We start from the raw sequence: 14,518 nt of genomic DNA, 5'->3' as shown, positions 1-14,518 counted from the left end.
TGGCCCTGCGATACCTCGATGGAAAGAGCCAAAAGATTCTGCATGTTATTAAGAATGACTGTTCTAAACATAGCTTTGAATTAGTTAGAATGTTAACTATACCCGGGAATATTTTTAATACCGTGTTGTGTTTATTTCAGTTCAGATCTTACCAAAATATTTCTCTTTTTTTAAACTGTTTTTCTTGTATTTCCCTTAAAGTAAAATGCAGACCATGACTTAACATGCATTTGTACATGTATAATAGCATCTAACGATCCTTTGAAAATAGAACAATAGTGTAAATAGAGGGAAAATATTATTCGATTTCATATGTACAGATAAAACGCGAAAATTATAGTCCAAATTACTGTTGTTGAAAGAGTGAAGGAAATTATTTTTCTGTTGTTTTATAATAGTATGCTCTGAATAGTTTAAATATTTTTTGTTGGTTTATTGACATCCATTTTAGTTTAATGATATGTATATTCAAAGATAATTATAGCAATTTGTATCTGCAAGGCAGTTTCCAACATCAATTCTTATTGAACCTCTTTGAAATTGGTCACTGCTATCATAAACTAAAAGAAGGATTTTGTAATTTCTTCAAGCCAGAGAAAACGGGTTTGAATTATTGTTTCAAAATTTTTAAGTTAAGCACCAAATGTTATGAATTGTATGTTGTTATAACCCAAAGAAGGAGTTAAAGTAGATATCATACACTGCAGGTGTAAGGAAGAAGCTCTCAGTTTGGGCAGTCAGTGACTTTGTTTTTCATTCTTGTCCTATTTTTTTTTTTTTATTTTATGAAAACTCAGGTCTGGATTTACATAAAATTGCACCTGTAATCTAAACAATATACTCATTAAAATAAAGGTGTTCATAAAATGAACCTTCCATTGTAATATTTCCACTCACCCTCTATTTGTTCCTTCATTTACTACATTTCAATTTTGTTTCCTCCATTGCAGCCAAAAGGATAGAAAAGTAGATTTTGGTATTAACGTCATAGGCTGTGTATAGTCTCTATGTCTTAGACAGTTTCAGGGAGTTTTGAAGAAACAGTGATTGTGGTATCTTGCACTGTGTCTTTACTAACAAATGCATTCTGATTCCAGGGGGTGAAGTTGTGTATCCTGGAAGCTAAGGTCTCTCATTTGCTAAACCATCTTCTTTTCGCATTTGTACATGAGTTTTGAAGGTTATTCATTACTGTGAAGGCGGGAACCTTTTCCAATTTTCCTGATATATACAATATTGAACAGCACCAAATGCCTTTTTTCAAACTAATACTAATATGGCATATGAGATCTTAGTGTAAGGAAAATTGCAATAAGTCCCCCCTGATGATGCCCTTCTGTCTTTAGGCACCTATCTTATTCGGGATGGTGTGCACGTAGGTTTTAATAGATGTTTAATGATGCAGACTGTGAAAACACCCTCAATTATTCAAATTACTATTAATAAATTCAACCATTTACTGATTACCAGCTACGTGCCAGGTATAAGCAGTTTAAGTTTCTCTCATTCAGTCACCACAATAAGGAAGAAGAATTGTAATTATCCTCATTTTACGAATGAGTAATATTAGGACCAGAAAGTTTAAGAAACCTTTAGAAAGAAATTAACTCAGGCAATCTGACAAGGGCCCACAGTCTTTTTTTTTTTTTTTTTTTTTAATGTTTACTTTTGAGAGAAAGAGAGAGAATGAGCAGGGGAGGGGCAGAGAGAGAGAGGGAGACACAAAATCTGAAGCAGGCTCCAGGCTCTGAGCTGTCAGCACAGAGCCCGACATGGGGCTCGAACCCACAAACTGTCAGATCATGTTCTGAGCTGAAGTCGGACACCTCACCGACGGAGCCACCCAGGTCCCCCGAGTCAATTCAGATAATACCTTCACTGAACTTTAATGGATCCTCCCTTGTGAACTAAGGAACTGTTAGAAACAGAAGGGACGTCAAAAATCTAACTCTCTGGTTTTAAAAACAGGGAAACCGAAGTCCAAAAAAGTTAAGTTTGGGTTAGAGACAGAATAAAGACCAGGACTCAAGTCTTTTCACACAACTGTATCTTTAATTTTTTTATTTATGTTTAAGACTTTTCATACTTGTTTACCGCACTGACATTCACTAGGTATTATGACTGCAGGCTCGTGATATATCTGCAGAACTTAGCCTCTCTCTTCTCTTACAGGACATTCCAAATGATGCAATTGTATTTTTAAAATGTATTACAAATCTCATTAAATATTGTTTTAAAGTAAATTTGGGGGAGGGGGCTAGGTGGCTCAGTTGGTTAAGCTTTTGACTTTGGCTCAGGTCATTGTCTCTAGGTTTGTGAGTTTGAGCCCCACACTGGGCAGTTTGCGGTCAGCACAGAGCCTACTTTGGATCCTCTGTCCCCCTGTCTCTGCCCCTCCCCTGCTCATACACACACACACTCTCTCTCTCTCAAAAATAAATGAACGTTTTTTTTAAAAACAAGTAAATTTGGAGGGGTGCCTGGGTGGCTGGGGTTGGTTGAGTGTCTGATTGATATCAGCTCAGGTCATGATCTCACAGTTTGTGGCCTCAAGCCCCACATCAGCCTCAGTGGAGCCTGCTTGGGATTCTTTCTCTGTCTCTCTGTCTCTCTCTCTCTTTCTCTCTTGCTTGCTCACCTTCTGCCCTTCCCCCTCTCTAAATAAATAAACATTTAAAAAATCAACACATAAAATAAATGTGGAGATCTGCCAGAAATTTTCACTCCCAAAGCAAATTTCAAAAGATGTTCTGAAACAGGGTACTAAGCAGAACTATAAATTCATTTTATCATAGACGAGTAGAAGTTAGAAAAACAGATCAGAAGTCATCTAGGAGAGTTACCTCATTTCACAATTGAGAAAACTTTGTCACAAAGAGGTGAAGGTGAAATAATGTTCCCAGAATTGCAAAGCTCCCTGCAGCAAAGCTGTGACTAGGCAGTGCAGTGTCATATAGTTAAGATTCTTACTCTGGAGTTAGACTCACTGAGCTTAAGTCTACCATGTACTGATTGTATGACCTCAACAATGTTACATAGCGTCTCTGTTCTTTTTGTTGTTGATTTGTTTTCTTTTTGCCCTCCTTCCCTTCTCTCCTCCTCTCTTCTCCCTCCCTTCTTCCCCCGCTCCTCCTTGCAGAATATAAATATAGTAATAGCACAAGAATATAATAAAATAAAAGCTATATGATCCATGCAAAGCACTTGGAACAGTTCTTAACCTAGACTGTCGTAGCTATTATTATTGTCTGCTTTCTAATTTACTGCTCTTTTTCATCATGTCATGTTGATTTATTTTCCCACGTTCTTCTCCTAGTTCAATCTTAATAAAGTTAGAAAAAATTCAGTTCTGGTACTTCCATTCAAGGTATCACAGTACCTCATGCTCCGATGCAGCCCTTTTCCCCCCCAATTGCACTGTAATGAGAGATAATACACAAAAAAAGCAGAGCATCAGAGATGAGCTCAAAATTAAAGTAAACAAATCTGCGGATCAGAAATGGAACAGATTTGCAAAGTAGTAAGCATGGCTGAAGCCAGAGGCTTGCTAGGTGTAAGAGCAGGCATGGACAGCATAGTAGAAACTCGGTATTCTGCAACTTTGATTGTGGAGTCAGAGCCAGCTCAGTGCTTGAACTTGCAGTGCAGTGTTACTCTTCACTCATGAAAGGAGATTGATAATGATGGTTAGAGGTTGTTTTCTGGGACTAGGACTTATAGTGAGCTTTGGTACAGAGGTCTGAATGAAACAGAGAATAGCCCAGCAGCTGTAGACTGAACTAAACTGTCCACCTGCTGTCCTAGGATTGGATCTATGATATCCTGAGTATCACTGTGTATTAAGAATTCTGGACCATCATTGTGGCATCGGATCGCTGGGGGATAGCTACATCACCCACAAACTTATTGAACAGAGAAGGCGAACATAGGAGAGGGAGCAAGAGATAAAAATAACAACAAAGAATCTCTTTTTCTTCTACTTAAGATACGAGTATAGAAGCAGGGATCAACAAACAAGACTAATAAAATTGAATAACGGATCACATTGCTATGGAAACCTGATTTATAGAGGAGGTGGTTTAACAAACGAGTGGAAGAAGGATAGACCCTTAGATAAATTGGTGCTGGAACAGCTGGCTGTATATGTAGAAAAAAATGAGTTCCCTACCATATACGATACACAAAAATACATTTCAGCTGGATTCAAGGCTCTAAAATTGTAAAGCAAAGACTTAATACTTTCAGAAGAAAATGGAAAAATCTTTTAATATATTTTTAGTAGGGAATAACCTTTTAAAGTGTAAACCACAAATCATTAAGGAAAATATTGATGAAATTTACTACATTAAAATGAAAAATCGCCCACTAAAAGAATAAACAAAGTTAAATGATGAATGATTCACTCAGAGAAGATATTTGCAGCATGTATAACCATTAAGCAATTAGTGTAGAGGATATAAAGAGCTTCTACAAATCAATAAGAAAACACACCATCCAATAGACGAATGGGCAAAGGATATGGACAGTCAGTTCATGGAGAAGACAAGAGTAGTCCAAAACATTAAAAGATCTTTAATCTCACTAAGAAACAGAGAAATGGCATTTTATTCCCATCACATAGACAAAAGTTAAAATACCTAACAATGATACTTGCTTGCACGGATATAAAGCAGCAGAACTGTTTTTACACTACTATGGAGAGAATAAAGTGGAAATATCTAGTAATAGATATTTATGCACTCAAGATGTCCCATGATCAAGCTTTATTAATATGGAGGGATGAGAATGAGAAACTCTCAACAATGTGAACAATAAACCATGCATTTGAAGGTTTCTAGCAGGTTTGTTTCAAAACAAAACAAAATATAAGTAAGTACATGTGTAGTAAAAACATAGTAGAAAATAGATTATGTATTGTGGTGTATTAATTCAACAGGATATTCAGAAGTGGAAATTGACCAGAACTTCAATATTAGCATGGATAAATCTCAAAGGCATAATGCTGAGTTTAAAAAGCAAGTGAAAACTGATTATTTTTCTCTTACATATAGCAAGAGAAATTTGAAAAATTATGAAAAACCATATTGTCTTGTTTAGGGATACACAATAGGCAAAAAAAAAATTAATGCAGGAAATGAAAACCTCTGAGTAATGCTAGTTACTGAGACTAGGTGGCTATGGGATGGTGAAGAGAACTATGAGTTAAGTAGGGTTTGGGGAGAATTCAATACTATTTTATTTTCTAAGTGAAATAAATATGGCAGAATGATAAAACTGAGAATTATCCTATAACTGGGCAGTATGTACATAATAAGTCCATTATATTATCATCTACTCTTGTCCTGTTTCTCAAGGAAGTTAAAAATCTCATAACAAAAAATTCTTCCCATTTTCTTTATGTGCTCATTTGACATGAAATCTCTGAACCACTTTGGTAAATCGAGGATGTCATACTATAGGTGTGCCTTCATAGTAGGAGAGGTGGGCGAGGGTATGTATGTGTACATGCTTTGCACCTCTCTTCATTTGGTCTAACAGAGCTGGCAGCGCCTAAACAAATAACTTTCCTACTTCAGTGACAACGACTATTAAAATTTAAACAAATGAGAAAACCTCAGAGTTATCAGTCCTTTTTTAAAAGCTTTCAGAGATCTCCTACATTTGACTCACTGCTCCAAATATGTGGTCTTCCGAATCTCAGAATGACAGTGACCATATGTTGCCTGTCTTTGGGTTGGTGGTGGATTGCTGATGAGCCATCCAAATATCCAGCTTGCATTGTTGAATCTTTTAAAAAACTTAGTTGCCAGTTATCACCATGGTAGTTGAATCAGAAAGTAAATAATTTAAAGCCATTATGTGAAGAAGTAAAAATCTATTTATTTATTTATTTGTTTGTTTGTTTGTTTATTTATTATTTTAGAGAGAGAGTGTGTGTGAGTGGGGAAGAAGGGGAGAGAGAGAGAGAGAGAGAGAGAGAGAGAGAGAGAGAGACTCTTAAGCATTCTAGCATTCTCCGTGTACACCACAGAGCCCCAACACAGGGCTCGATCCCATGACCCTGGGATCAAGTCATGAACCGAAATCAAGAGTTGGACACTTAACTGACTGAGCCACCCAGGCACCCCAAGAAGTAAAATCTTAATAATTTATACAACATAGAAAAATATTACATCTCTTGTTTATTGTATTTTAAAGCTTGTTGCTTTTTCATATTTCATCAGCCATTTGAAGATTCTGTTTTGTGAAATGTTTATCCAAATCTTTGGCACATTTCAGTTTCTTTTTCTTGTTGATTTGTGGGACTTTTCATATACTTTTAATCCAGTTTTTTTTTACTGACTATATGTATTACAAATAATCTTTACCTTGTGATTTGAATTTCTCTCACTATCTTAGCGGTGACTTTTGATGAAGAGATGTGCCTTTTCATCAATATTTTTTCTCTATGGCTAGTGCTTTTTAAAATCCTATTTAATACATGTTACTTATTTGAAGATCAGAAGTTATTCTTCTATGTTATTATTTTTTTTGATTTAGAGAGAGAGAGAGAGAGAGAGAGAGAGAGAGAGAGAGAGAGAGAGAGAGAGAGAGAATGAGCGCATATGGGGGGGGTGGGGACAGAGAGGGAGAAAGAAAATTTCAAGCAGGCTCCAAGCCCAGTGTGGGGCTCCATCTCATGAACAAGAGATCTTTTTTTAATTTTTTTTTTATTTCAAAATAATTGTAATTCACAGGAGATTTCAAAGATAGTACAAGGAGGGCCTATGTATCCTTCACGAAGTTTCTCCCATGGCTTCATCTTCCATAACTGTAGTACAATACCAAATTAGGACATTTACATTGATAAAATATGTGTGTATAGTTCGATGAACGTAAGATCTTGACCTGAGCCTAAATCAAGAGTTGGATGCCATGCAGGTACCCCTCTTCTATATCATTTTCTAGAACCCTTAACTGACAGCCATGCAGGTACCCCTCTTCTATATCATTTTCTAGAAGTTTTATTGTTTTACCTTTCACATAATCTTACTGGTTTGATTTTTGTGTATGGCATGAAGTAAGGGGTCAAACTTGTTTTTTTTTTCCTTATATGTATCCAATTAATCAAGTTCCGTTTATTTAAATGGCCATACTTTCCCATGGCTCTGCATACCACTTTTGTCATAGAAGTGTTCATAAGTCCTTTCTGTTTCTTGCTTTAATTCTGTTTCATTGATTGGCCTATTTGCCTATATTTGTGCTACTCTCACAGTGTCTTTGTCATTATAGATTTATAACAGGTCTTGATATCTAGTAGTAGTAGTAGTAACAGCAGTGCATCACTTTTTTCTTTGCTCTTTAATCTGCTCCATTGTATTTCCATACAGATTTTAGTATCAGCCTGTTTATACACACACACACACACACACACACACACACACACACACACACAGATAGAACTGCTAGAATTTTGTTTGGGATTATTTTGAATTTATAGATTTCTATGTTAAAAACTGGCAAGTTAATATTAAGACTTCTAGTTCATAATTATAGTATATCTCTTAATTTATTAAGGTTATTATTATTTTAATTTATCGCATTAATGCTGTGTTGTTTATTGCATGAAAGACATCTTTTCTTAGATTTGTTTCAAGAAATTTTCCTTTTTTATTTTTTCCATTGAAGTATAATTAACACACAGTGTTATATTCGTTTCAGATGTACAATAGAATGATTCAACAATTCTATGTATTTCTCAGTGCTCATCATGATAAGTGTACTCTTGATCCTCTTTATTTCACCCATCCTCCCATAAATTATGGATTCAATTTCATTTCATTCAAATTGCTTCTTAAATTTGTAACTTGATAGCTTTCATTATTTTTAGAAACTCTTTTATCCATTATCTCTTCAAATATTGCTTCTATCTATTTTCCCTTCTTAGGCATTGATACTTTAATGGCATTTGTTAGAACGTTTTACCCTATTACCCATATCTCATAAACTCTATGTTTTTTCTCCTTTATTCTTTTCAGTTGCAGATTGCTTATTTTCTCTTAACTTACATTTTGGGTTTTCAATCTTGTTTTCAGTTGTATATAAACTTTCTTTAGATCTAAACTTCTCTAAGTTTGTACTTTTGTGTTTTTAGTTCGAAGATATTTATTTGATGCTTTATTATAATTTCTACTTCTTTGATAATTTATACAAATATTTCATGGACATATTCAGAGTTATTGCGAAGTCTATGTCTAATAACAAGACTATCTGTGAATCTTTGTGATTTTTTTTCTGATGACTCTATTTTGCATGTTGGTCACATGGCCTTCTATCTTAATGATCATCATATGTTAAAAATTATATAGCTACTTTGACACTCTGGAGTTGTTAAGGTCCTACAAAGTAATTCTTATTTTGGCAGGCTGTTAACATAAGGGAAGATCACTTTGATCCAGTTCGGGTTTTAGCTGATTTGCAGCTGTACTTCAGTATTTAAGAAGGCAAGTTTCTTTCCAGTTTATCTCTATTGTTAGGATGTAAATCTTCAGGCATTCCAATGGAAACTTGAGTGTTTTACAACCCTCTACTCCTTCTTTTCCATTATGAGTCTTGAGTTCCAGGTTGGTTTGTTCCCCCCCTCCCCCCCCAAGAAATTGTGGTGGCAGGAATTGCTGTTCATTTTCTAAGCCTCTCAGTCACAGTTTTTATTCAGTTTCTCAACCCCTAGTTGCTTGGGCAGATATTCCAAAGGGGGAAAAACGGCATGTCGGTGTAAGACGTTTCTATACATTTTTTTCCTTGGGATGTTAATGCTTCCAGTGCTGATTGTCTTTGTAGTTCTCTGATACCTGAAAGAGATGTTTCTATTTTACATTCTGTTTAGCTTTTCTGGTTGTGCTTGAGAGAGAGCTTGGTGGACAAAATGCTAGTAGGTCCTTGACAGAGTGACAAATGCATGTGTAATACTAACACTAGTGTCTGTAACATTTTGAAACTGAATTCTAGTGGGGAGCAAGTGGAGGAAAATAGCATGAAGAAAAAATGGAGATAACCTCAGGGACACTGGTGGCAAAAGTAATGATATTCTGTAGACTAGAAGTTGACGAGGCATTGCTGAAATGATCTATTTTTATTTAACTTCTTTTGGCACAAGTGAAGAGTACTTTTCACTTGTTTGGTAGTTTATGGAGCTTGAAAGAAATATTCACTTTAGTTTTCTTCTGTTCTTAATTTATTACCTGAACATTCTTCATCAGAATTTATCTTTAGCTTTTATCCATTTTTGGGCAGCTTCCTTTTTATTTTGGACTAAAATTAATTTGACAATATTATTGTTTTTCTCTTTCTCTTGGCTTAATTTTCAGCTTCATTTGAGTGTTGAATTGTACTCCATTTTACACAGAATTGGGGAAAAGTAGACAGGTTTCATTCCCATTAATTCTATCCCCCTACTGGTTTTTTCTACTCTAGATATTGTATGTTATAATTTTGTTTAAGTTTTTGGTAGTATATGCTTGGAAGTAAATTCATCTTTCCCTGTGTTACTATCATCAGAATATTACCCGTATATTTATTAGTCTATCAAAATCTATGGCAGCACTATACAATAAAACTGAGCTCTGCAATATGGTGGATAGAAGTTGCATGTGACTATTGAACTCTTGACAAGAGGATAATCCTATCATGACATTGATACATTTTTTTTAAATTTTAACTAATTTAAAATTTAAATAGCCACATGTAGCTTAGAGCTTCCATATTATACAGTGTAGTTATAGTGTAGATAGAAGACCTATGTAATTAACTTAGGTAAATTTGGATTCCAAAGAATCCAAGTTACTACAAGAGTGGCTAATATTAATGTTTATAAAATGCATTTTCAAGGAAAAATTGTTTAAATATTTTCATTTTGAGGTATTTGTCTTTTCATATTATCAATAAAATATTTGCAAGGTCATTAATGAGAAGTTTATTAAGTGATGTTACTATTCTTTTTTATTATAAGCCACAAAATGTCCTTTAAAAAATAAGACTGACCTGAGGCATGAGTTTATCTTTAAATTATCTTACAATTTATCTTTATAATTATAGATATATGTTGTTTTTTTTCTTTCACTAATCATCTTGGTTATAGAAATATCATATCACATTGAATGGTTTTATTTACTATGAGGAATTGAGAGTTAATAATATATATATTAAATAAGCTTTTAAAAAATTTTTTTTAATGTTTATTTATTTTTGAGAAAGAGAGAGAGAACATGAATGGGGGAGGGGCAGAGAGAGAGACACACACAGAATCTGAAGCAGGCTCCAGACTCTGAGCTGTCAACACAGAGCCTGATGCGGGGCTCGAACTCCTGAACCATGAGATCATGACCTGGGCCAAAGCCGGATGCTCAACTGACTGAGCCACCCAGGCGCTCCATTAAATAAGCTTTTTTTAAGTTAATTTTTTGAGAGAGAGAGAGAGAGAGAATGAGAGGGGAGGGGCAGAGAGAGAAGGAATCCTAAGCAAGCTCTGTGCTCTCAGCAAAGAGCCCAACGTGGGGCCTGGTGTGGGGCTTGATCCCACAACCCTGAAATCATGACCTGAGCCAAAATCAAAAGTCAGATGCTTAACTGACTGAGCCATCCAGGTGCTCCAGGAGTTAATAATATTTGATTAAGTATTTATTACAAGACTTAATTTTTTCATTAGTCATATTCTATTCGTAAATCTTTGTATACAGTATGTTAATGTTCAATAATGTTATACAATTAGGAGTCTGTAATTGACAAAAGTAATAACTTTGGGACAGTTTGAGGAATTTTAATAAAAAAGTAGATTGATAGTTTTTAGTATATTTAGGGAAAGGAATTAATCTATACTACTTTAACATTTTTCTAAGTCACCAATCATCTTGCAATTTTTCCTCTGTTTTAGTAAATAATAAATGACTTTTTTGGAAATGGAAGAGACTGACATGCAGAAAAGCCAGATGTCACCTTTACTACTCATTATGGAATTTCATCTTTATATATGGCTTATTAGTGCCAGCATGAATATTGCTACCATAATGATAAAAATGTAATTAACTTCTAAGAAAAATAAGTGATAGAATTGTACTGCAAAACCACAATAATAAATACTAAGCTTTAAAATACATAATGTGGAAATTTGTCATCAGATAAAAACTCAATACTAGTTAATACTTTATCATTATAACCAATTAATTAGGTTAATTGTAATTTACTTGACTGGGGAAAAAAGCCAAAAAAATAAATTAAAACTTGCAAAAATGCTGGTGATATCAAGATTTCGGTTGCCCTTTAATTAGCCAAAAATTATTTTGTATTATGTCTTAATATTTTTAATTGGCAATATTTTACCCCATGTTTTCAAAAATATATATAATTCTAGATCTGCAGTTTCACATATAAACTGAACACCTGACCATCTGAACAATCTAGAGCTCTTTGGAGTAATCTGTGGATAGATGATGGAAATATGGCCTCTGATATCTGTAAAACACTTCCTTTTTATTGTTCTTTGCCTAAACTGTTGGGATCACCCAAACATATCATTTATAAATTTTAATACAAATTATCTATGTGCATAATGATTGTAATCACAGACTTTTTCTAAAATATTAGGAATCTGTTTAAAGAAAATGTAATTAAAATAAGTTCACATTTTTGAGTCATAGGATTATCAACAATATGGGCCTTTATATTTAAATTTTTGTCTTGTTTTTACCTGGCATCTAAAAATACAAATGTATTGACTTCATTTTAAACTTTAAAACTTTACACTAATCTTGTTTTTAAATTTTTTTTTAACGTTTATTTATTTTTGAGACAGAGAGAGACAGAGCATGAATGGGGGAGGGGCAGGGAGAGAGGGAGACACAGAATCGGAAGCAGGCTCCAGGCTCTGAGCCATCAGCCCAGAGCCCGACGCGGGGCTCCAACTCACGGACCATGAGATCGTGACCTGAGCTGAAGTCGGACGCTTAACCGACTGGGCCACCCAGGCGCCCCTGTTCTTTTTTTTTAATATTTTAACCTAGTTTTAATAATTTAATGTTTTAGTATTTGTTTTATTGTGCTATATCTGTTTTGCCAGATGAGGTCATATTTGGTGTCCACATTTTAATGTTAAGCATGTTATAATGAATATACATTTAATTATCTAAATTTTATCTCAGGTTACAAACATACATATATATATTATGTAAATATATATAATATATATGTATATATATACACAATATATATATACATAATATATATAATATATATATGTATATATATACACAATATATATATACATAATGTATATAGTCAAAAAGTCTAATTTATTCTTTTCTAGTCTCTGTCTCTTATTATTCTCCCTTTTTGCTTTCCTACTTTCATCCCTTTTCTCTGTTTCCCTTGAGTGCTCTTAAAGATTTAAATTATCACCTAGCAGCCTTGCATACTTTGAGAGGTGACTCACCACAATGATTGATCCACATTATTTAAATGGTTTCTTAACAAAGACTAGTAATGGATTATCTGACATTTGAAATTACATCTCTCTGTCTTTATATTATTTTTCCTGATATCTTTCTCCATCACGATTATTCCTACTTTGCTTCCCTATTTCTCACACCTGCTCTAGATTTGCCAGACAGCAATTTTAGCGTGACTTGCCACCCGTTATTTCTGTACTACACCCAGTTTGTGTTGTCTCCACTTGGCCTCCTAGACCTACTAATTGAATCAATGAAAGAAAGCCAAGTGGCTGCTCTTCACTTCTTTTGCTTTTATGTTATTCATTAAAAATTTCCTAAAATAGCCAGAAATTTTCTCTCTTCAAGTCACTTTCCTATTGTCTATTTCCATGCTGTAACAAAACAGCATGCTTCCTCTTTTACTTAGAAGAATGAGTCAAGCTGACATAAGTGTTATCTATACCCCACCTCTCTACTTCATCTTCCTGAGCTTCTAGAAACGTTCAAGTACCTAAAAGTCCCAGATATTCCTTTGTGGGTATTGACGTTATGAAGATAAATGCTCTTAAGGAGCTCACGGTCCACTGTGGGAAATAGACAAGAAACAAATAAGTATAAAATGATGTATATGCTTATAACCAAGAGGGGAAATGTATATTGTTGGAGCATAGGTGTGGGAGTATCTGCATCTCCATGAATCTTCATGAGATGATAAGGGAACTGTAAGAAATCTCCTGTGGCTAATATTCTATTGTTTAGAATGGGTAGGCAGGTTTTTATTTATTTGATTGATTTTTACTTTGATGACAATGAATTAACTCTTCATACATACATTTTTTTTGATAGACCATGGAAACATTGAGAATAAAAGAAAAACAATCATTCTTTTAATGAACCACCAAAAGTGTCAACCCAATTCCATTTATCTATTTCATCCTTTCTATTCTGTGGCATAGTGCTCTCTTTAATAACCTTGCATTCCTTTTGATAAGAGTCTTTTTGACCAGAAAGGTCACAATGGTATTTACTTTTAAATAACCTGTTTTTCCTATGTATGTCCTTGGAATAGGGTAAATATGTATTTGAAATCAGAGTAATTTTTATCAAAGGAACTCACCAAAGTGAACAAGCACATCATATTTATGAGCTTGTTTGTTGCCTTAGCTGATATTCAAGAGTATATTTTTGTGTATAGACTTAAATAGAATACAGCAATCAAACATGGGGCTAAAATTAGCAGACATAATGTCAAGGAGGAAAAAGGTTTTCATCTTTGATCATTAGATGAATATGACAGATGCAGTACAAAGATCAACTCAATCGCTCTTCTCCAAACTGTAGCTGTAAATTCTTTAGAAGAATGTAGTTGTAGTTGTAAAGAGAAGCTGTAGTTGTAAATTCTTTGGAAGCACCTTTCTTCAATGTTGCAATGCCCATTTGGCTACATTTGGGTCAAAACAAATAATCCTTCTCACCATTCTATAATATGATATAGTGATAATACGGTTGTTTTCCTTGATGGAATTAATGTGGTTGGATTCTAGAATGTTTTAAAGAATGAGGATGAAATTATTTAGATTTATTTTCAAGGAGTAATTTGAATTCATGCCCCCTCTTATATTCAGGTTCAAAACGTTGTTTGTGGCTGGAGAACGATGTGATGTGGAGACCCTGGAATGGTCCAAAAAGGTCTTCAGAGTACCTGTCCTAGACCACTGGTGGCAAACTGGTGAGCATTTTCCAAACATGTACAGAAATATTGCAGAAGTGTTCGAAAACACTGCAAGGATTGGAGGAGACCCTGAGCTATTACCGTCAAGCATAAACTCAGGACTTAGGTGGTTCTGGCTTCAGTAGAAATAAGCAATTCTTTGGTTATCCTTTTGTCAAAAATGTCTCTGTAAACGATATCAATGACGCCATTTTCCTGGTCTCTAGGTATAGAGTATTGAAGATCTTGCTTGCTTCTCCTCCTCTTTGTTTTGCCTGTATCCAATAAGTGACTAAATCTCAGATTTTCCTTTGAAGTGTCTGTTGGATTCATACCACCTCAGCGC

At 34.5% G+C, this 14,518-nt stretch overlaps 1 protein-coding gene across 1 annotated transcript in view; it reads left to right on the top strand.

Annotated features, from left to right (window-relative positions):
• ACSS3 (acyl-CoA synthetase short chain family member 3) overlaps positions 1–14,518 on the top strand; it is a 156,800-nt gene that overhangs the window by 94,882 nt on the left and 47,400 nt on the right. Inside the window, exon 9 of the mRNA XM_058741919.1 lies at positions 14,087–14,190. Within this exon, the coding sequence (XP_058597902.1) occupies positions 14,087–14,190 (104 nt within the window). The remainder of the gene's footprint in view (positions 1–14,086; positions 14,191–14,518) is intronic.

Source organism: Neofelis nebulosa, chromosome 8 (assembly GCF_028018385.1).
Source record: "Neofelis nebulosa isolate mNeoNeb1 chromosome 8, mNeoNeb1.pri, whole genome shotgun sequence".
NCBI lineage: Eukaryota > Metazoa > Chordata > Mammalia > Carnivora > Felidae > Neofelis > Neofelis nebulosa.
Note: the sequence above shows the minus strand (reverse complement) of the source record. Positions and strands in the feature narration are given on the sequence as shown.